General features: G+C 41.1%; 1 protein-coding gene across 42 annotated transcripts in view; it reads left to right on the forward strand.

The window, feature by feature from the left end:
- SOX6 (SRY-box transcription factor 6) overlaps positions 1 to 21,037 on the forward strand; it is a 399,510-nt gene that overhangs the window by 316,821 nt on the left and 61,652 nt on the right. For all 42 annotated transcript variants that reach the window (XM_088653558.1, XM_035119983.3, XM_088653582.1 and 39 more), the window contains one exon: positions 3,213 to 3,292. In XM_088653558.1, the coding sequence (XP_088509684.1) occupies positions 3,213 to 3,292 (80 nt within the window). The remainder of the gene's footprint in view (positions 1 to 3,212; positions 3,293 to 21,037) is intronic.

A 21,037-nucleotide genomic window follows, 5' to 3' on the forward strand; every position in this document is an offset into this window, starting at 1 on the left:
GAATGCCTTGGAAATGTTCAGCAATGCAGTCCATGCTTGTACTTGAATGCTTATTTCTCTCCTATTTAAAGCATCATTTATTCAATATCTTTGTAATGACTTCTTTTTTTAAAGTCTGTTTACCAAAGAAACATTATTTAACTTTTTGATGAGGATACTCTGTATTCAGATAATTTTGTTTAGCCTTCAAAGCAGATAAGCAGAATTATCTAACCATAGAGAGACAAGAGTTTTATACTTTAAGAAAGCAATTTAGTTATTTAAAAAACAACATCAGCCCTCTGCAAACTAAAATCAACCTCATAGAAAGGGGGAAAATAAGATCAGATTTTATGAATGTTACTCCATAGGACACCAGCACAATGTAGGTTAGCAAAGGCATTGTAGCAGTGCTCCATATGCAATCAGAAGCCAATTGTTAGTGGACTGTGTACAAGCACATACTGTGCTCAATGGTCTGATGAGGTATTATGGATATGATGCAGAGAGACATTGTGGATTAGAACTTCACAATTTGTTTAAAAAGTGAAAGCAACTTAACATTTACACTGAGCTTATCTGAGTCCTGTGGTGCTTTGGGTGGTAAGCAGAGGGAGGGTGCTTTATGAGGATTTTGGAGGCTTGGGAATTGAGGTGTTATGTGTGCAGGGGAAAACTTGCCATTCTCTGACTGCATTGTTTTGTATCCCTTCCACACCGCACCTACCTTATTACATTCTAAATGTAATATAGAGTTGATGCAAAGCAGCTTGGTTATTATAAATGTAAAAAATGTACAGAGGAGCAGCTTATTAAAACATAGCCTAGAGATAGTACATAACACTGACTTTAAATAAGAAGCTGAAGTGATACTCAATTAAAGCATGGTTATTGTGTAATTTATCAATCACTGTCTTTTTTTAAAAAAATGCAAGTTCATTTTTTAACCTCCCCTCCTCCCCCTCTCCCATTCTGCTTTCTACTTTGCAAAAGCATGCTAAAGTGGCATGAGGTGGGGTGGGGAGGTGGCTACAGACACTGCCTAGTTGTGGTGATAATCTGAAAAGATACCATATATAGGTAACCATATTCACATAGGCAGCAAGCAGCCTCTATTTTTTCTGGGCTTCTTATTTTAGCAGTAATTTTATACAGTAAATACCCCGGAATTGCAGTAGTACCTATGATTGTATTCTTATAAACATTAGAGATTCTGTAGGTTCGTGTCTAGTGCTTACTGTTTATATAAGCTGTAAAATGCTGAGAGATGTATTCCAACCCATATTCCATCTTCAATATGCATGATACTTTACAGAGTCTTGTAACAAAAATGACAGTTTCCTGGCCCAATGACCTCATAATCTAAATTTCAACAGTGGAGGTGAAAACAAAGGGAGTGCAGAGGATAGGGAGCGATGCTGGAAATGCTTGTTGACAAATATTAAAGTGAACTAACCCATCTATACAATTAAAGTGGGATTATCCAAACAGCTTATTTTCAATGCTCACTAGTGACTTGTGAATGTATTCTGTTGCCGATATGTGGAGTAGATATGGGAGATGACTTTGGGGCAAATTCAGTGTTTGATCAGAGCACTGACCCATCCTAGAGGTGAAGTAGGGAACCCAGGCTGAGATGAAATTTCTCAGAAACATTTTTTTCTTGAATGTTCGGCACCTTCTTTTCGTGTCAACCACCATGTCTTCCCCACTGTGCCCTGGAATGATACTAGGTCCATAGAATTGTGCAAAATGATTGCCAGGCTGCCCATGAAGTTGCTGTTGCATTTACATTAGCATAAACAAAGGGAAAGGGCTGTGCTACCACCACTACTTATTGTGAGCAACTCCCCTAAAACACGGTTGGAGAATTTCTCCCTGACCCTGGGAGAAATTCAGTGAACCAGTCCTCTCAATCCCCTGCCTACAAATAGAATGGCAAATTTTGAGAAGCCATTTATGCACAGCTCTTAAAAACAAACAAAGCCCAACTTTACCTAGGAGAAGATGGAGGCAGCTGAATCAATACGTGTTCCAACCGATATGTAGAGCATTTTTGTCCACTGGGGACCCTGGGATTTGAAGTTGAATCCCAGGTCGCTGGAGGGAAAAGACACTTTTGTATAGTGAGAGCGTGCTCTTCCTCTACCTTCCCTTCCTGCTGTTGTCTTACTTGTGGAGCAGGAGAGGAGACAGAGAACTAGGGGTAGGGGGCTTGCTGAGGGGATACTGTGCTCTTAGTCATTTGAGCCCTCTGCTTCAAAAATTCATTCCCTCCATAATGCAGGAGTAGTCACAAAATTTATTCACAATGTTCTGCATGTTCCTTGATTTCATGGGAGATGGTTACCGATACTTTAAGAACAGTAAGCAGATAATTAGGTCTTGCTTTCATTTTGTTGAGAAATTATCTAGGGTTCTTCTGCACATTGCTGGGCATATCTTTTCCCTTTTGCCCTGAAGGATACACGAAGATCACAAATTAATGATAAAGGAAGACTGGTAACAGGGGTGCTCTTGAAATAGTCCTACCTGAGTGTGAGACACCAGGAATGGGATTGCAGTGGCCTTGGGAGAGAGGATCCTGAAGGAGATTGTGCTTTCTTTGCTGTGAGCTGAGTTCTGGGTCAAATTCAGTGCTACCTTGCAGAGTCCAATCCATAATCCACACTGAATGTGTGTGTCTGACCACATGCTCACTGCCCCAATGATATGGGAGGAAAAGAGCTCAGGATCTGCTGCTGTTTTGTTCTTGTTTCTCTGTGCATGGGATGTCCATCAAGGTTTCTTCAGAGCAATTTATTGAAATTTGACCATGTCCATTAATTTACCTGTTACCCCAAAGAAGTGCAGCAATTATTTATTTCAAATCTAGAGAAATAGATGCCCAGCATCTGACAAGACTGGGCACATAGCACTTTGTGTCGCTTATCACTTGAAACCTATCTTAAATGAACAATTATTTTTCAAGGCAGCTATGCTTTGTGATCCGTAATAAGAGCCGGCATGCTTGGGTCTAAGCATTGCATTTTATGTTTTGCCAGTTTGCCTACTAGCAATCTGCTGAGCAGAAGTTCCAAGTTAGAGTTGCAAGTCTGTGCCCAGCAACCCCCTTTTGTTTTTGCAGATGTTTAGGCTTAGAGCAGTGTTGTGGAGCACAGGCCCTGTTCATACTTGTCTGCTGCTATTCTCTGCTCATTGTCTAAACCTGTATGCATTGTTCTTCTCGACAGGTGATAACTATCCTGTGCAGTTCATTCCATCAACAATGGCAGCTGCTGCCGCTTCTGGACTCAGCCCTTTACAGCTCCAGGTATGTGCCAGAACAAAAATATGTGGGCTTGAAGCCAATGCTTTAGTGGAAAACTGCTAACCAGCTGTATGCTAAGTAATGGCTTGAATGTTAAATAATTTTTTAAGCACAGCCCCAGAAGGATTAACAACTTATGTACTTAACATGCTGCAAACAGAACAGCATGCTGTCAGCCTTGATGCTGGGAAATACAGCCAACTTCGTATTTTATAACAATGAAGTTAATACATTTTGGGCAGGATCCTGCTTACATTAAGCACTTTTTAATTCAATTGATTTTGGTCAGATAAGTATTATTTGATTCTTCTATTAAAACCAAAGTGATTTTAAAAAGTGCTTAACTTGTGCTAAGCTCTGGTCTCTGCTTTGAGGTTGAAGAAAATGTATGTAACTATTTACTGGAAGATATATTAATAGCATTTATGTTTCTTAAGCTACTTCTAAGTGTGCCCTGTTTAGCTGTTTTTGGTCATAGTGGGTGTCTGAATAAATGCTTTATATTTTTTCTTTGGGGCTTGGTGATGACTGTTTCATAAACTGAACACTTGCAGCTTCTGTATTTATGGAATCTCAGCCTTTCCATGCGTTAAGTTGGTTGGATGCCAGCAGCCATCAGGAGTCTGAGTTTGGTCCCTTGCTAGGTCATTTATTTATTTTTGTCATAGGGGGAACTAAATGTTGTGTGAAAATGATTTACACTCCAATTTATTATATAGCTTTTTAATATTCCCCAAGAAAAGGCACAATAGTGTCAAATAATGAAGCAACAGTCAAAAGCTTACAAGGGGGTGTGTTTAGTCATCACGCTAGAGGTTTACCTCTTGGACATTTAAATGATGTGGCAAATATATATTATACCTATTACCAGCCAAAAGAGTAGTAGTGTTAAGTCTCTAGCAGCAAAAGATTGTTGTGGTACCTCCGAGGCAAATAGGCTTATTCAGATATTAGTTTTTGCAGGCAACAGGGTAGTTTATGCCACAACGAAATAGTTATTCTGTGGGGTGCAAGGGGATTTTAAAATCCTGTTAATAGTCAGCTGTTCTTCTTCAGGTGATGTCACATAAGGCTACCTATGTGAATGGCCCCAGCCAAATAGGCCACTTAGCAGGAAATTCTTCAACAACAGTGCCTAGAACTTGGGCCCCTCACCCCACTTGGCCACAGTATATGGTAACTGAAAAAGAGAAGCAGGCTGACAAATGTCAGGGATAACTATGTGCTGCCCTTCAGCTGTTGGTCTACAACTGCCATCAGCTTCAATCCACATGGACTGTTGTCAGTGATGATGGGAACTGTGGCTCTCCCAATAGAGATTGCACACCTATGTTGAGGAGATGCCACTGGAGAAATTGGATAACTTGTTAACTTAAATTGAGATAGTGGTGTTTGAGATAGGGGAGCATATTGCAGCTAGAGGAAGTGACACCTGTGCCTCTTTACCAGCCTGACTCATCTCTGCCTCTTGGCCTCCATCCTACTCTCCTGATGCAGCTTCAACCTCTGCTGTCTTCCACAGGCTCCTCATGCTCACTGAGCCCTGTTTCCTCTTCAGCTGCCAACACCTTCTCCCAGTCTTCTCCCTCTAACCACTCATCATCGTCCCACCACCAATCCCCTGGCTCTGAGCCTTCTGCTTGGGGTTCTCCAGCTAGTTTCTCCCACCATTTCTCTGTGTCCAACCAATCCATGATACACAATTACTTTCATGTTCTCATAGTAGTAAAGTGGATGAGCGTATATATATTAAGATTTGCCCCCACATTTCAATTTTTTTGTTGAAAGGGTTTTTTTATCACAGTGCTTGCGAAGGTTCTGGAAATTTTACATTTCTATTGACAGACAGATGACACTACCAATAAACAAATCACTTAATTACATGATGTGTTGGGTTGCTCATGAGGCTGTGTCCTACATATTTCAGAGACAATTGCTTTTTTAGAAGCTAAAGAGATCAGATAATAACTAAAGGCTTGCGCTTCAACAAGTACTTCAGAACACTATTATCTGGATCATTTTCTAGAAGTTCTACCAAACCCGATAGTGAAATTCCTGATTGAGACTCTTATGTAATCTGTCTCTCAAACCTTAGGACCTTTAGAGGTGGCAAAATATAAGCTTTTAAAAAACACCATTTTATAAGTGTTCCTGAACCATTGATAGTTGTTTTCACATTCACTCTCCAAATCAAAAAGCTTAAGAACATAAGAGGTAAAGGTAAAGGGACCCCTGACCATTAGGTCCAGTCGCGGACAACTCTGGGGTTGTGGTGCTCATCTTGCTTTATTGGCCGAGGGAGCTGGCGTACAGCTTCAGGGTCATGTGGCCAGCATGACTAAGCCGCTTCTGGCGAACCAGAGCAGCACACGGAAATGCCGTTTACCTTCCTGCCAGAGTGGTACCTATTTATCTACTTGCACTTTGATGTGCTTTCGAACTGCTAGGTTGGCAGGAGCAGGGACCAAGCAACGGGAGCCCACCCCTGTCGTGGGGATTCGAACCGCCGACCTTCTGATCAGCAAGCCCTAGGCTCTGTGGTTTAACCCACATAAGAAGAAGCTGATAAATCAGGCCAATAGCCATCTAGTCTAGTGTCCTGTTCTCACCGTGGCCAACCAGATGCTTGGTTGTGGGGAAACCTGCAAGCAGGGCATGACTACAAGAACAGTCTTCCCTTGTGCAGTATTCAAAACATACTGCCTCCAAATGTGGAGGCAGCACACAGGCATCATGGCTAGTAGCCATTGAGATCCTTGTCCTTCATGAATTTGTCCAGTCTTCTTTTAGCCCATCACTGGCTTTTGTGTGTGAGAGAGCCATACAAAAGGTACTTGTGTCTCCTGAATCTTCCAACATTCAGCTTCATTGGTTGCCCATGAGTTCTAATGTTATGGGTGAGGGAGAAAAACCTTTTCCATGCCTGGCATAATTTAAAAACTTCTATCATGTCACCTCATACTCTTCTTTCCCTTAAACTCAGAGTTCCAAATGCTGCAACCTTTCATCCCAGGTGAGTTGTTCCATCCCCTTCATCAATTTGGTTGCCATTTTCTTAACCTTTTACACTCTACAATATTCATTTTGATGTGATGTGATCAGAACGGTACACAGTATGTGGTCACCCCACAGATTTGTATAATGGCATTAAGATATTCCTTTACTAGTGATCCCTTTCATGGAGCTATTCACTATTCACTAGGAACCCAAAGTCTATTTCCTGGTCATTCACTGACCCATGAGTGTATATATGAACATGCATCACTTTACACTTGTCTACATTGAATTGCCCTTGCCATTTTACTCAGTTTGGAGAGGTGCTTTTGGAGCTGTTTTCAATCTATTTTTGTTTTAACAATGCTGAACAATTTAGCATCATCAGCAGACTTGGCTACCTCACTGCCCACCCCAACTTTAGATCATTTATGAACAAGTTTCAAAGCCCAGGTCCCAATACCAATCCTTGGGGAATTCTACTTTTCTACATCCCTCCATTTGGAGACCTCTGCATTTAGCTCTACTCTCTGCTTAACCAATTCCTGAGCCACTTCTCATATTCCATGACTGTTAAGCTTACTCAGGAGTCCTTGGTGAAATATTTTTGAAAACCCAAGTCCATTTGTAAGACATGGCTTGTCCTTGCAGAAGCCATGTTTATCTATATTAAATGTGTGGGGAAAATTGTAGTATGTGTACAACTTCACACAATTCCATTCTAGCTACCTTTCTGACATGAGATACTTTTCCAGATGCAGCGGTATAAGAAGTTATGAAAGGACCATACCATGCCGACAAATAATGGTTTAAATCAACCCTCCTTAATACATACTGGCAGTTTTTTATGAGGGTGATAGAGAAGGAGCAGTGATACAGCTTGTGCTATTATTCAGTGTTTCCTCTCCTCTTTTCGTCCTCCTCCTATACTAGTCCCTCTTCTTCTTTTTTACCACTCTGTGTGTATATATATATATATATATATATATATATATATATATATATATATATATATATATACCAACTTTTTAAATTTGTAGAATTTATTTTAGTTTTACTCTGGGTACATGTATGCAGCTGAGTGTAAGTCTTCAGGGATTGTTTCCCAGCCTTTCAGTGGACTCGTAGCAACCCTGTTCCTGGGAAATCCCATGGCAGCTCAGTAGATGCACATCTGTCTTAGAAGGCTTCACTATATGAAATATTTTGTGAGGCCCTCCTATCATTTCTCCTTCCATTCCCCATAGCAAAACCAGTAAGGCAGCCCTGTACTGGGAAATTGTTTATGTCTGATGTTTTACCATTTTTAATATATGCTATAAGCTGCCCAGAGTAGCTGGGGAAGCCCAGCCAGATGGGCAGGGTATAAATGATAACATTATTATTAATAGTAGTAGTAGTAATGTTCCAGAATCTCTCTCTCTCTCTCTCTCTCTCTCTCTCTCTCACACACACACACACTAAAGAAATGGTACAGTTGTATGACAACTGCTGATAAATTATTGAAAGTGATAATGCATTGCAGTTATGTTAGCTGGAGTTATTCCTAGACAATGTGATCTTCTGGAGAGAGAGAGAGAAAAAAAGTGTAACAGAAGTGAGAGCAAGCAAGCAAACCTATGGTTCCTACCTTTCCCCTGATGTTTCTTGTATAATTTGTCCTTCAAAGTTTATTGCGTATAACATTAATGAGGCTTGGCAAGTCTTAGCTATGGTTGCAGCTGTGTGCTGGAAGACTGAAGTTTTTATCATCAACTAAATTAAACAACAACAACAACAACAAAAATACCCATGCAGTATGCTTCTTTAGTCTGTTGCTCTTCTCCCCCAGCCCCCCCCCCTTTTCTTACACAAAGTAATGACCTTTTGTTATACCACTGGGTGAAGATCCAAAGTACTGCTGAAGCATTGCAGAGCCTGCCTCAGGGGTGCAGTATTAGCAGAATGAAGGCCAAAGAATGCTATTTTTAGTTGAACAGTTTGGCAGATGGAGGCATGAATACTCATATATCTGAAGGTTGAGGGGGTTTGAACCATTAATTTTGATAATGTATTTAACCCTGGGAACAATCAGAAACTGTAACTCTAAGGTTACAATGCTTTTGACCTTTAGAGAACAGAGGGCACTCTGTACAGTAAACAATATATTACATTTCTACTTATTCTAATTCTCTCACACATATAAATTTCAGGACTGGGGTTGACATTTGTTTTCCTCAGCTATTTTTGTGCTGGCCCTTACAGTAAAGTCAAGAAGAATGTGTAGGAAAGAGGCTCTTGTGATGTGACAGTCATGTAAATATGTCCCTGAAATAGCTAATATGTGAAGTGTTGCCTTTTATGAAGAAATAATATTCTCAAGAACTGGCATGTCTGAGACATATTCCTTGCTTCCTTCCCTCCCATCCCCCATCCTGTCTCCAATGAAAAAGTTGGCTCCATGGCCTGCCTCAATTTATGGAGTTCTTTGTATTCTTCTGTGAGCTTAAAACAGTTTACGTTTGCGAGGATTCTGCGCAATGGGCTTACTTTCGAAAATGAGAGCTATTTGGTCCCGCTTCAGTCCCTCACCATGTAAAGTGCTCTGCCGGCTTCTTGCCTTATGAAATGATGCCTGCTCCTCTTCAGCAAATACAGCAGTTAAATATCACACAGCTTAAGTATTCCTAATTAAAATATCTCCATGTGTCAGCATATTGGTAATGTATTATTTTAATCCATTTATTTTGTTTATGAAACAGTGACATATGTTTAGATTGTGAAATATATGAGCCTTAAAAATCACTTTATTGAAGAAAATTAATTCCTACAATGCTGTCTGGGTAATGTGTTCACTCACCCAGTCAGTCACTGGCGGGCCTGCCACTCTTAATGTTGCTTAGACACACTTTAACAGTTTTATCTGACATAACATTTCTCTGATGCAGCCAGCAATAATAATTTCCCCCACAAATGCTAAACAGGAGTTTCCTTTATTTTCATTTTCAGCCTAGTAAAGAATGGGGATTTTGAGAGAGGGGAGAGGGTGGGTGGAGGAGGAAAAAAAAGGGAAGAATGCACAAGAGATTCAAGTAAGACCAATCAAAATTAAAACCAGCTAGTTACCTTTTCAAAGTTTGACACTGCAATTTGTTTGTCAGCAGGTAGATGTTTAGGTCAGCGCTGTGAGTGACTGACTGTCAGCAGGAATTCCAACAAGACAAGTAATTTAACTCAGTGTATTAGTGACAGATTGCTCACTTCTTCGAATCACTAGAGAAAATAAACTTAATATTGTTACAGGCAGAGATTCTGTCTTCATTAGCCTCATAGAATCTTTCCAGCTAGCACTCAAAAGACTACTAAGCTCTCAATGGCCTTATTTTTCTTGTAGTGTTGTTTTGTTATTTTAGCCAAATGCATTTGGTTATCATGGATCTGTTACAGTGAATTTTTTCATCAAAATTAACTCTCCAAAATGCAATCATGAATCAGTCTGCCCAATTCAATGAATATTACAGATAGATTTGGGGTGCAATTTACATACTTTTGGGCATTTTGGACAGATAGTATGCCACTATAGAGTCCCTAGCCTCAATCCAAAGCAAATGAGTTGTGTTTAAATCCCAGAGAAACCCATGGGATTGTGTAACTGTGAGTAGTTTAGGTCTCATTAGTGGGAATTTGGTGAGACTAACTTTGGGTCAGAACACTGGTTTCAGCTTCCTGGAAGAGTGGGAGGAGAAAGTACATCAGTACAATGTACATCAGGCACCCCCAAATTCGGCCCTCCAGCTGTTTTGGGACTACAATTCCCATCATCCCTGACCACTGGTCCTGTTAGCTAGAGATGATGGGAGCTGTAGTCCCGAAACAGCTGGAGGGCCGAGTTTGGGGATGCCTGATGTGCATGATATGCAAGCTTCCACAAAGGGTCACCTAAAGACAACCTGTGTTTTGCCCAGCACCATTCTCTGCCTACAAAGCAGATTTTGCCACTAGAAGCAGATTTCGCCACTTGCATCTATACTCCGTCATTGATAGTTGACATTCATTTAGGTTTCTAATAAGCAGAAGTGAAATTTTTAACCTAAAAAGCTTATGCAATGTTTAGGTGTGACTTTTACTGTTTTTGAAAATATCTAACAGTCCTGTTGCTGCAATCCTATGTAAACCTATCTAGGAGTAAGCCCCATTGAACTTTGTGGGGTTTACTTCTGACTAGACAAGCATATACTGTGTATGTTCTATAGGCAAATTCTGTTAAATAACTTGCACGTTGGAATTATTTGAAAGCTTTGATGCAGCTGAAGACTGTAGCTATAATATTCAGTTTTCTAGTTTCCAACCAAAGTGTTTCAGGGTTTTTCTTCTTGTTTTATACACAGACTCTTTTACACTTACAATCTATACATACATAGTATACACTTTACATATAATATGTTTACTTATCAGGTAGCACAGCAACCTCAGTGGGGAAAAGCTATTTTTAATGATATGTTAATTGAATGGGATGCTAGAATGGCTCTTTTCCCCAGAAGTGCCCCAGCTGAGTGATAAAGCTTCTCCTGATCAGTAGAGCCAGGATATATTTATAATATCCCTATCTGTCCTTCAGTTCCTGCAAATGGAAAATAACCCAATAATTTCAAACTATATTATGAACTAGGATTGGACACTGGCACACACACGGGCAGATTTCTCGTGCTTTTGGATTTTGTATGCATTATAATTTTAAAAGCCTTAATCGCTCTCCCCCTGCCCCTTTTCTTTGTTCCTTTCTGCTTTGAAATTTCCCCTCTTTCATTCTACTTTGAAACTAAAAAAAAATCAAGGCTGGGTTAGGATCATGTGTTATGATCTGAGATCTGAGCTCATAACTGGTGAGTGGATTGGGGCCTCAGCAGCATGGCTGGAAAAGCAACACTAGACAGAGAAGCAGTCAAGTACTGCTAAGGGTGAATCCATCCAAGAACATGCAAAGTCTGCAGGGTTATAATGAGGATGGGGATATACAAGAGGTTTACCCCCCCCCTCTCCCAAGTACTTCCCCTACATGCACCTTCTCTTTTTTAAAGTTTATAGAAAATAAAGTTGGTGTCTGCTTTTTACAGAGTTGCCTAAGTATAAAAAGCATTTATGCCCTACGGAACTTAATGACTGGAATGATCTCAGCTCAGTAGGAGGGGGAAAATACAGGGAGGAGAAAGATGGCAGAGGCAACAATAACAAGGTGTGAATATAAGCAAGCACTTGGTATGAGGCTGTGTTTATTTTAACCTTCAAGAAGAATTTTGTTAAAATGTCAAGGCTCATGTGAAAGAGCAAAGGACAAGATTACAAACTTTAACGGGATTTATGATACAAATACAAATAATGATACTTCCTACTCATTTATGGTAGCAACTCTCATCCAGCACTTTTCGAGCGCGGTATTAGGCCTCGTTGCAACTCTTATGCAAGGTGCATAAGTATTGTTATTACTGTGCCCATTTTATAAAAGATTTGTGGAAATTGGTGGCTTGTCTAAGGTCACTAACTGAGCCAGTGTAAAGAATGGTTGACTTCCTACCCAGATATATTTTAGACCCCTCCTTTTCTCATGCCATTACAGACTTTTCTTTCTTTGTTTGTTCCTTTAGGGGACAAAAAGGTGCTTAGCAATTTTAAAGCTCTTAAGATAGCTTACAAACTAAGACAGACATATGTTCAGCATAGTTTTAATGTTTATCGTCTACAGAACACCATCTTCTTATGAGCTCTGCAAACTCTATGTGCTGTGTATTCTTTCCTTTTCCCTTTTTTTGCAGTCCTCCATGTCTTTGTGTAACTCAAGCAAAGGAAGTTTGCCATGCTTGGTTAACAAGATAACATGCTGAGAGTTGGTGAAAATGGATTCCTTTTAATTAAAAGCAGTGGTGATGGGTAATATTGCTGGAGATTCTGCATGTTTGCTGGTCAGCCTATCGGACTCCACATCATATCCTTGCAACAGGATCGCTTCCCTAAGTAGGCAGGTCAAGCAATCAGACCTGAGGATTAAAAATACAGAATATATATGAAGGAATGGAAGTTAGTAAGCTTTTTGCGTAGAACTTTTTGGTGTTTTCTTGATACCCACATGAAATGGGGCAATTTCAGTATTTCAGTTCCACCCTATTTCTATTCCCTAGTCTGCCACGGTCTCAGTGTATTCAGCAGGTTGAATGCCAGCAGCTGAAACAGCTGTTAGGCCATACTGGAAAGGAGCGGCATGCTGCATCAAGACCTGGATATTTCTCCTGACATCTGGATGCTGCTGGGTTGTGAAGCCTGCCTTAGGCCAGGAGACTGTAGTAGCCTTGTGGCTGTGAGCAATAGGGTCTTTGCTGCTCTTTAAGCGATTAGGGCACTGAAGCAGCAATAATGCTGAATTATCGCTTGGTTGCTTTCTTCAAGGAAACTTGGGACAAAGGGATAGTCAAGGTGGAGTATTTACAGTAAAGTCATGTTCATGGAGACAAGGCTAATTGCTGTGCATTTAAAATAAAACCTTTCAGCTTACCTTAATCTTCAGATAGCTATGGACAATTATAAAAACAAACAAAACCCACCCCCATTTTATTTAATTTTCTTAACAGAGCACTAAACAAATATTCATTCTGAAAAGCCAACAATACTCATTTGAAATCATTAGGAAGAGAAAGGAAGACAATTTCAGTTAGTTTTCAGTCGTGCCGTTCGAGTCCAAGTGTATGGAACAGACAGTGAATTCTGACTATGTACAATTGAAGGTATATGAACATCTGTGCTGACTAGAGACCAAAACAAATGAAATATGTAAAATGTAAACTTCTAACAACTACAAGGAGGAATTTAAGAAAAGGAAAGTGTCTGTCTGGTGCATTGATTTTTATTTTTTTACAGTTTCACTTTATCAAATTGGAATAGTGCTGCTGTAGTTGCAAAACTATCTGCTGCAGCACTTTTCTTTTATGGTGTGTATTTTTTGAAAGACAAATAATATGCAAAGCAGGAAATATGTTTTAATGCTTTTACCATTTCAAACTGAAAAGAAATAATCCTTTGTTCTCCCCCTTATATATTTAATGCATTAAGGACAATATAAGCAAAGAAGGACTCTCACACAAATCTCTTTTGTTTGAATAGTGCTAGATTCTGTATTGAAGACCAATTTGTTGCTCTCGGTTAACCTCTAGTATTCTAAAGGGGTTATATTTAATTAACACTGGCTAAAGGCCTGACCTGAGAGGCAGCTGAAAGTGATTGAACTGCAGTTTTGAAGCCAGAATCTGGTCAGCTGGGAGAAGAGTTGGGGGGAGGGGAATTAGAAACCACCATTTACTGAAAAATTCCTTCAAGCTAAGCTGTATTTCAATGGGCCATTTAATGCTCAGATGGACAAAGGTATTACTTCAGTCATTGAGTTGTATCAAACCCTTTCTCAGAGGCCCTGTTTAAAAAACTCGACAGGAAAAGTGGTTTAGCATCATATTCTCAGCAGAGCAACACTCAGTCTGTTGAAAAAAAAAATGAGTGAAATGAGGTGAGGCGCAGCCACAGAGTCAGTGTGAGTCTTTGCCTTACCCTCAAGATGGTTTCATGAGGGAGCTGCACTGCTGAGTTTAGGAGCTCCATTTTCAATATAGCAAAATTGCCTCTCCTTTCTACTCCCAATTTACTGTTTTGAATCGGACACAGAAGAAATATTGCTTTCTGGACATCAGGAGTGATTGTTTTATATATATTTAGAGAGAAAGAGAGAGAGAGAGAGTAGAAAAGAAGAGGGAATGTTGCTATATATATTGTTCTGTATTAATATTACAGAAGAGGCCAGCCTCTTTCCATGTGTAACTGCATGCTGCTCAGACTTCAGAAACTTTGAGCTCTGTGTGAACTTTAAGTTCATCTCTTTTCTTTGAGTGGCTTCACACAATTTCTTCTGTTCCATGGAACCCTTGGCTATATATATATATATTACCACCAAATCATAATACTGCTGCACAGCATCCCAATCTCTGAGCGGTGGAAGATTCCAAGGGTTCCAGATGCTTACCCAGGGTTCCTTTTTCTTTTTGAAATGGGGCACAGTAGATATTGTGTTGTCTTTAGGATATGAGATTTATTTACACATCTATAACAACCTGAGCCTACAATGGAGGGGTTCATAGCATTAACAGTTTCTTCCATAGCTGCAGCCTTGGATCAGGGGTGAAGGAAGGAGAACCAGCACCTGGTGTGGGGGGCGGGCACTGTTGGCAAACCGCCCGGCAGCACATGCACATGTGCTGTACGTACACGCATGCACGCTGCTGCTTGAGCACCATACGGATGGCGTCAGGATCTCTGCACCGCCACTGCAGCCGCAAGCAGAGTATCCCATCGTACGTATGGTGCAGCGCATGCACAATATGTAGTGGTGCGCATGCATGCACAGTACATAGCAGCGTGCACACATGCATCATACGTACGGCACGCGTGCATGCACTGCCGGGTGGTTTGCCAACAGTGCCACTCAGGCGCTGTACGGATGGCGGCAGAGGGTGCAGCCACGAGCGGAGGATCCTCCGCATGTGGCTGCGGCGGCATGATAGCAGCGGCTCGTGCCGCCGCGCCCAGGGCCGGCAAGGTGAGCCCCCCCCCCCGGGGTGCTTTCTTGTCACCCCCCTCAGAGATGGCGCCTGGAGTGGACCGCCCCTCCACCCCCTTCCTCCGCCCCTCCACCCCCTTCCTCCGCCCCTGCCTTAGATTCAAATAGAAATCAAGCATTGCTCTCAAAGGTTGACTATCTCTCAAGATCACTGCTTTACTTCTGGGTCACAACACTGCCCCTTTGAACTCTAAACTCAGGGTTTGTCCTAACTATCTTTGGATTGAGGGAGGGGCTCCACCAATTTGCCAATTGCACATGTCACAGTGGTCGGATGGGACTACTTCAGAGTAACGACTCTCCACCGCTCTGCATTTTATCTTTTTATTGGTGCTGCGTATTTACAGTGCTCAAGGTAGAGCTATTTACAGAGACACATCTTTTCAGCTTTCATCAGAACCTCCGAATGGCTTTTGGCGCGTCTTGCGCCAGCATAACAACTTGGGGAGCCCCATCCTCTTCCCCCGACGCTTTCTGCGAAGTTCCGGAGTTGGGGGGATGGGTCTGCCCCCCCTCTTTCCTCCTTCCTGTCCCACCTGGGACGCTGTCTCTTCTACCCTGCCAGAGCCTTGGACCCCACTTCCTGTTTCCCCACTGGAGCTGGAGCTTTCCCTGCTCTCAGTCGTGCTCTGGGCTGGGCTGGAACTCAGGAGGGGAGGGGCTTCGCGATACCCCTTGCCCCTCACAGCACAGAACCCCCTTTACTTCATTCTCTTAATTGCCCATCACCCAGGTGATCACCTCAACACAGGAAGCTAGTCTGGCTTATATTTTAACATTGCATCCAGGGATTAGAAGGATCTTGCATATAGCCTACTACTTCACCCCCCTCTGCTCAATACTTCCCTGCTAGGAGGGTGTTCCACAGCATGGGATCCGCAACACTAAATGTCCAACTTATAGTTGAGGCCAGTTGGGTGTCTGTAACATGGGGCACAACTAACAGCACTCCTCTGGATCCTCTCAGTAATTTAGATGGGATATAAGGGTGCAGTCATTCCTAAACCCAAGAACCCTGAAAATGACCTAGTAGCATATGCACAGCCAGTGCAGATGTTTTAGGAGAGGTGTCAAATGCTGTTTGCCATCAACTCCAATCAGCAATCTAACTGCTGCATTTCCAGCTGCTCTTCCCAGACTAGGCCCAAGGGAAACTCCTCATAGATCACATTGTGGTAATCTAGTACCAAGGTTACCAATGTTTGGGACCACATTGGCCAAGTGATCTCAATCCAAGTGTAGCCATAGCTGGTGTACCATTTGAAGCTTGTAAAAGGCACTCCTAGTCACAGAGATCACTTGGACCTTTAGTGACAAAGCTATGTACCTGCTCCTTTAGAGGGAGTGAAAACCTGTCCAGAACAGGAGATTCCTTTCTTCCAGACAGTGATCAACAAGGAAAGGCCCTCTTGATGTGCCTATCTTCTAGGTCAGCGTAGGTGACTATAAGGGAGAGAGCTTTCTCCTTGGTGACTCTGGAACTCCTTGCCCATTGATTTGTAGTAGAATACCATGCTTCTGGCATTTTGGAATTCCTTAAACACTTCTCTTCCAGCTGGCTTTTCATAATAATAATAATGGCTGAGTTTCTCCAGCCACTCTGGGCAGCTCCCAATCGAGTGTTAAAAACAATACAGCATTAAATATTAAAAAACTTCCCTAAACAGGGCTGTCTTGTATTTGCTCTGCTCGGAATGGGGGGTCCTTGCCTGACCCCCAATCTCTTGAGTGAGAAGCAGGTTGACCAGTTTCTCAATTGTGGCAAAAGCTGCAGCCATTTCCTATGTTCTGTAAAGCACAACGTGAGCCTAAGGAAGTGGAGCTAGCTCCAGGTTACATGTCTCTAACTGCTGTGCACGTAACCTTTTAAGGCTTCTGTTCTTTGGTTTCTTCAGAGTGCTGATAAAATTTTAGAAACTCTCTCTCTCTCTCTCTCTCTCTCTCTCTCACACACACACACACACACACACACTTATGTAAATTCCCATTTTGTAAACTTTTTGTCAGTTCTGATGCTGTTACAGTAAATATATGCCAATATAGGGTGATGGGTTACATTATACTTACCGGTAGAAATTTGCTGAAATTTAATAACACTAATAAAACAATTGCTTTATTTCAGATGGGAAGCAAATGCTAGTATATAGAGGCAACGGCCAAGTGCCAAATTCTTTCAATTGCCGCAGCGGCTGGCAGCTATTTGTGGTTTATCCAAGTGTACTTTGTGGCTTTGCTTTCGATTTTATGGTAAACTGGTTGTGAACAGGTAATTCAAGGAAGTTATATTTAAACATCATAATTGAATCTGCCCTATGTAATTTGACTGTTCTCAGGGAGCACAATACCCCTCAATTTACTATGTCAAAGTTGCAGTTCAGAAAAAGAAGTGTCAAGCCCTCTGTTGAAGAGCACCCTATGTATGTAAACCACAAAGGGGATTTTCTTGTCAGTGTTACAGGGGCTGTGGGTGCAGAGGTCCTGATGCACACACATGCTCCTCCACCCACAAGCCCACTTCAGTTTCAACTGAGGGATCAGCTCCAGGCACACAAAACCCATTGTACAAGAACTGCCCTGCACTGAAAGGAATGAGGAAAACCAATTATGCAGGACTGCCTATGTAACCCTGTCAAGTGCTATCTGTTACGAAGGGTCCTATTAATAATAATCATTTCTTTTCTTTGCATCATACAATCTGCAGGGCTCTGTATCAAGGCAATTGTTTCTATATATTTTTCATGTCGTGAAGCTCATTTCAGTCACATTAAAACAAATTCTGTAATCGATAATCCTATACCAGCCCTTAAAAATAAAAATAAAATCCCTCTCTTGTCCTTTGCTTACTGGAATCTCACACTCTGGTCTCTGAACTAGACACTTCTTTAGCTATATACTCAGTACTCACCATCTTTATGTTGTTATTGCTTGTACCACTGTTGTGTTTTGAGGTGAAATATGCAGAAATGCATATTTTGAGAGAAAATCTATTATAAAAGACAGTTAAAATGCAATTTTTTTGTGTGGATTAAGAAAAATCACAGATTTATGTAGAAACAGAACAGAGTTATGAGTGAATCATAGAATCATAGAATCATAGAGTTGGAAGAGACCACAAGGGCCATCCAGTCCAACCCCCTGCCAAGCAGGAAACACCATCAAAGCATTCTTGACATATGCCCGTCAAGCCTCTGCTTAAAGACCTCCAAAGAAGGAGACTCCACCACACTCCTTGGCAGCAAATTCCACTGCCGAACAGCTCTTACTGTCAGGAGGTTCTTCCTAATGTTTAGGTGGAATCTTCTTTCTTTAAGTTTGAATCCATTGCTCCGTGTCCGCTTCTCCGTGTCCGCTCCACCTAATGCATGGGTGAACCCATGCATTAGGTGGCTTAGTCCTGATTCTCCTTCTCCAGCTTAGATAATGAAGTGGCTATGACTTGTATGAAGGTGCTCCATTGCAGACATCTGACTTGTCTGATTTTGCCAAAAGAGAATGAAAGAAAGAGATCATGCTAACCAGTCGTCTGCATGAATGGGTGCTCCCAGAAAATGCCAACTTCATTCCAGTCATTATTGACACAGTAGAAGGGAGGGGCCCTTACCCATATCTACACATTCTGAATGGACCACACATTACATGGGTAGAAGGATGAAAAAATGTGAATGGCAAAAGATAGTTCCAGGGGTGAAGTGGCTTACTTTTGCACACTTTTGCCTAATGTCCGGAGCAAAAGAATTTACATGTTTGCAAAAACTGCTTTTTCGTGTTGTTTTTTTTAAGGACCAGAGAAATCATTATTTGTTTGTTTGTTGCAGTTTTCTTTTAAAGACAGCAACCCAAAAACAAAATTTTGAGACCTGGAGCAGCCAGAGATTGTTTGATGTTTAAATGCAAGAATGTTAAAAGAGCTGTTAGCAACATTTGAAGAAAATGTTACATTTACCACCATGCTTTTTTTAAAAAAAAAAAAAACGGAAACACTATGACTGGCATTGTAAATTAGCACTGCCTTTTCAATACCGCTAGCACATACTGCAACAATTAACACTGCATTGTTGATACTCCAGCATTCAAGAAGACAGCAAAGAGAAGCAGCACCATCTCTTTGGAGTCCATGACAAATTATCTGTGGCTAGTAATATTTGCACCAGAGTGCATTATCTGTTCCCTATAGCAACAACTGACCGTCTGTTTCTTTTGAAAGCTGAGGGAAGAAATCAGAATCCATAAAGAACTGATATGGTTCCTTTAATTGTTAATGCTTTTCTATGCAATTATGTCCTTTTCCGGAATAATAAAAAAATTTCCCCAGCAGAGGTCAGGATCTTTGTCACTGACTTATTTTACAGATCCTTTTAACATCTGTCCCGCAGACTGCCGACTTCATTAGCAGATAAGAGACCTTAGTGTGCTTGGAGCCTGCTAAGTTCTTGTTCATCTTTACAGCTGTGGATTAACTCAGGCTTTCCAGAAGAGGACAACCAGATGGGATAATAGATGTTATTGGGTTGTGACAACAAAAGAAGCCAGAAATGAAGAAATAAATGTCCAAGTTCCAAGACAATTCAGGAGAGTTGTTTGGAGCTTTTTTTTCTGAACAGTTACAATTGCCAGTCTGTTCTTAAGAAATAAGAAAAGCGGCATTACACTAAAAAAAGGAAAGTCTATTCATATCTGTGTGGGAACCTAATCAGGCTCTTGTTTCCAGTGACGATGGCTCCCCAGTTGCACCGGGTCTGCGACAAGAATACTCCTTTTGTGTGCCGATTAATGTGGAAGCGATAAAATTTCCTATAAGAGACATATGTGTTTACATCTTGAGATGTGTTGTTTGACAAAAAGCTTTGTTCTCTGCATATTTTCCTTGCAGAGTTTCATGCTGAGTTGTTTTGCTGGAAAGCTTTGATTAGCTAGAATTAGTTTGCCAAAGTAAAATAGGCACTTGTTTCATGGGTCTTCTTGCTGAGCTGTAAATTATAGTCAAATGCAGGAGTGATGGAAAGAAGCATTGATTTGTAGTGCTCTGACCAACTACAGTATAGACATTAAAATGTAAGGACATAACTCTTTAAAGAACTACAGTGAGATATAAATATTCCATGATCCAGTTCAGGTTCAGTTGTTTTAACAACTCTTATTTTTACATCAAGTGGCTGTAGATTAACATGTTAACAATGGAAGCAACAGCATTTAACATATTTAGTCATGCTTTCTTCCATTTAACTATTGGTTAATTATTCGTAAAATGAGAAATAACTGAGAGACCTACTGAATGTGCTTGTTCTAACTTGTCAGACAGCTAATGGTAGCAAAACTGTGTCAGACAAGTAATTACCCTTTGGTAATAAGGATTGTTACCATTAATAATTATTGTTACTATTAATATTATTTAATGTTAATAAGGATGATACACTATTTGCATTGAATAAAGGTAAAGGGACCCCTTACCATTAGGTCCAGTCGTGACCGACTCTGGGGTTGTGGCGCTCATCTCACGTTATTGGCCGAGGGAGCCAGCGTACAGCTTCCAGGTCATGTGGCCAGCATGACTAAGCTGCTTTTAGCGAACCAGAGCAGCACACGGAAATGCCATTTACCTTCCCACCTGAGCGGTACCTATTTATCTACTTGCACTTTGACGTGCTTTTGAACTGCTAGGTTGGCAGGAGCTAGGAATGGGAGCTCACCCCGTTGCAGGGATTCGAACCTAGGCTCTGTAGTTTAACCCACAGCACCACCCACGTCCCTATTTGTATTGAATATTGAATAAGATACAGATTTAATAGTCCCCACTCTCTAAATGTGAGGGTCACCTCATTTCCTTTCTATATTACTGGCAAAAGAATAAGACTGCAATACAGTGCACACTTACTTGGCAGTAAAAGCCCCACTAACACTTACAGTAGTTTTCAAGTGGTTGGCATAGAATTGTGACATAAATCTACCTTCCATACAATATATATACTAGTTTAAAATGGGTTTTTAAAAATGCTATAATGGCAAATTGTTTATAGAGGGCAAAGTTGAGAGCAGGTAGATAGGGCTGTGAAACAAGGAAATCTACACTCTTGAGTGCAAGGGGTTTATGAGGTTTGCAGAGCGGGGGGGGGGTTGAGTCTGGGAAA

The sequence above is a fragment of the Zootoca vivipara genome, chromosome 1, assembly GCF_965207765.1.
Source record: "Zootoca vivipara chromosome 1, rZooViv2.hap1.1, whole genome shotgun sequence".
NCBI classification, from domain to species: domain Eukaryota; kingdom Metazoa; phylum Chordata; class Lepidosauria; order Squamata; family Lacertidae; genus Zootoca; species Zootoca vivipara.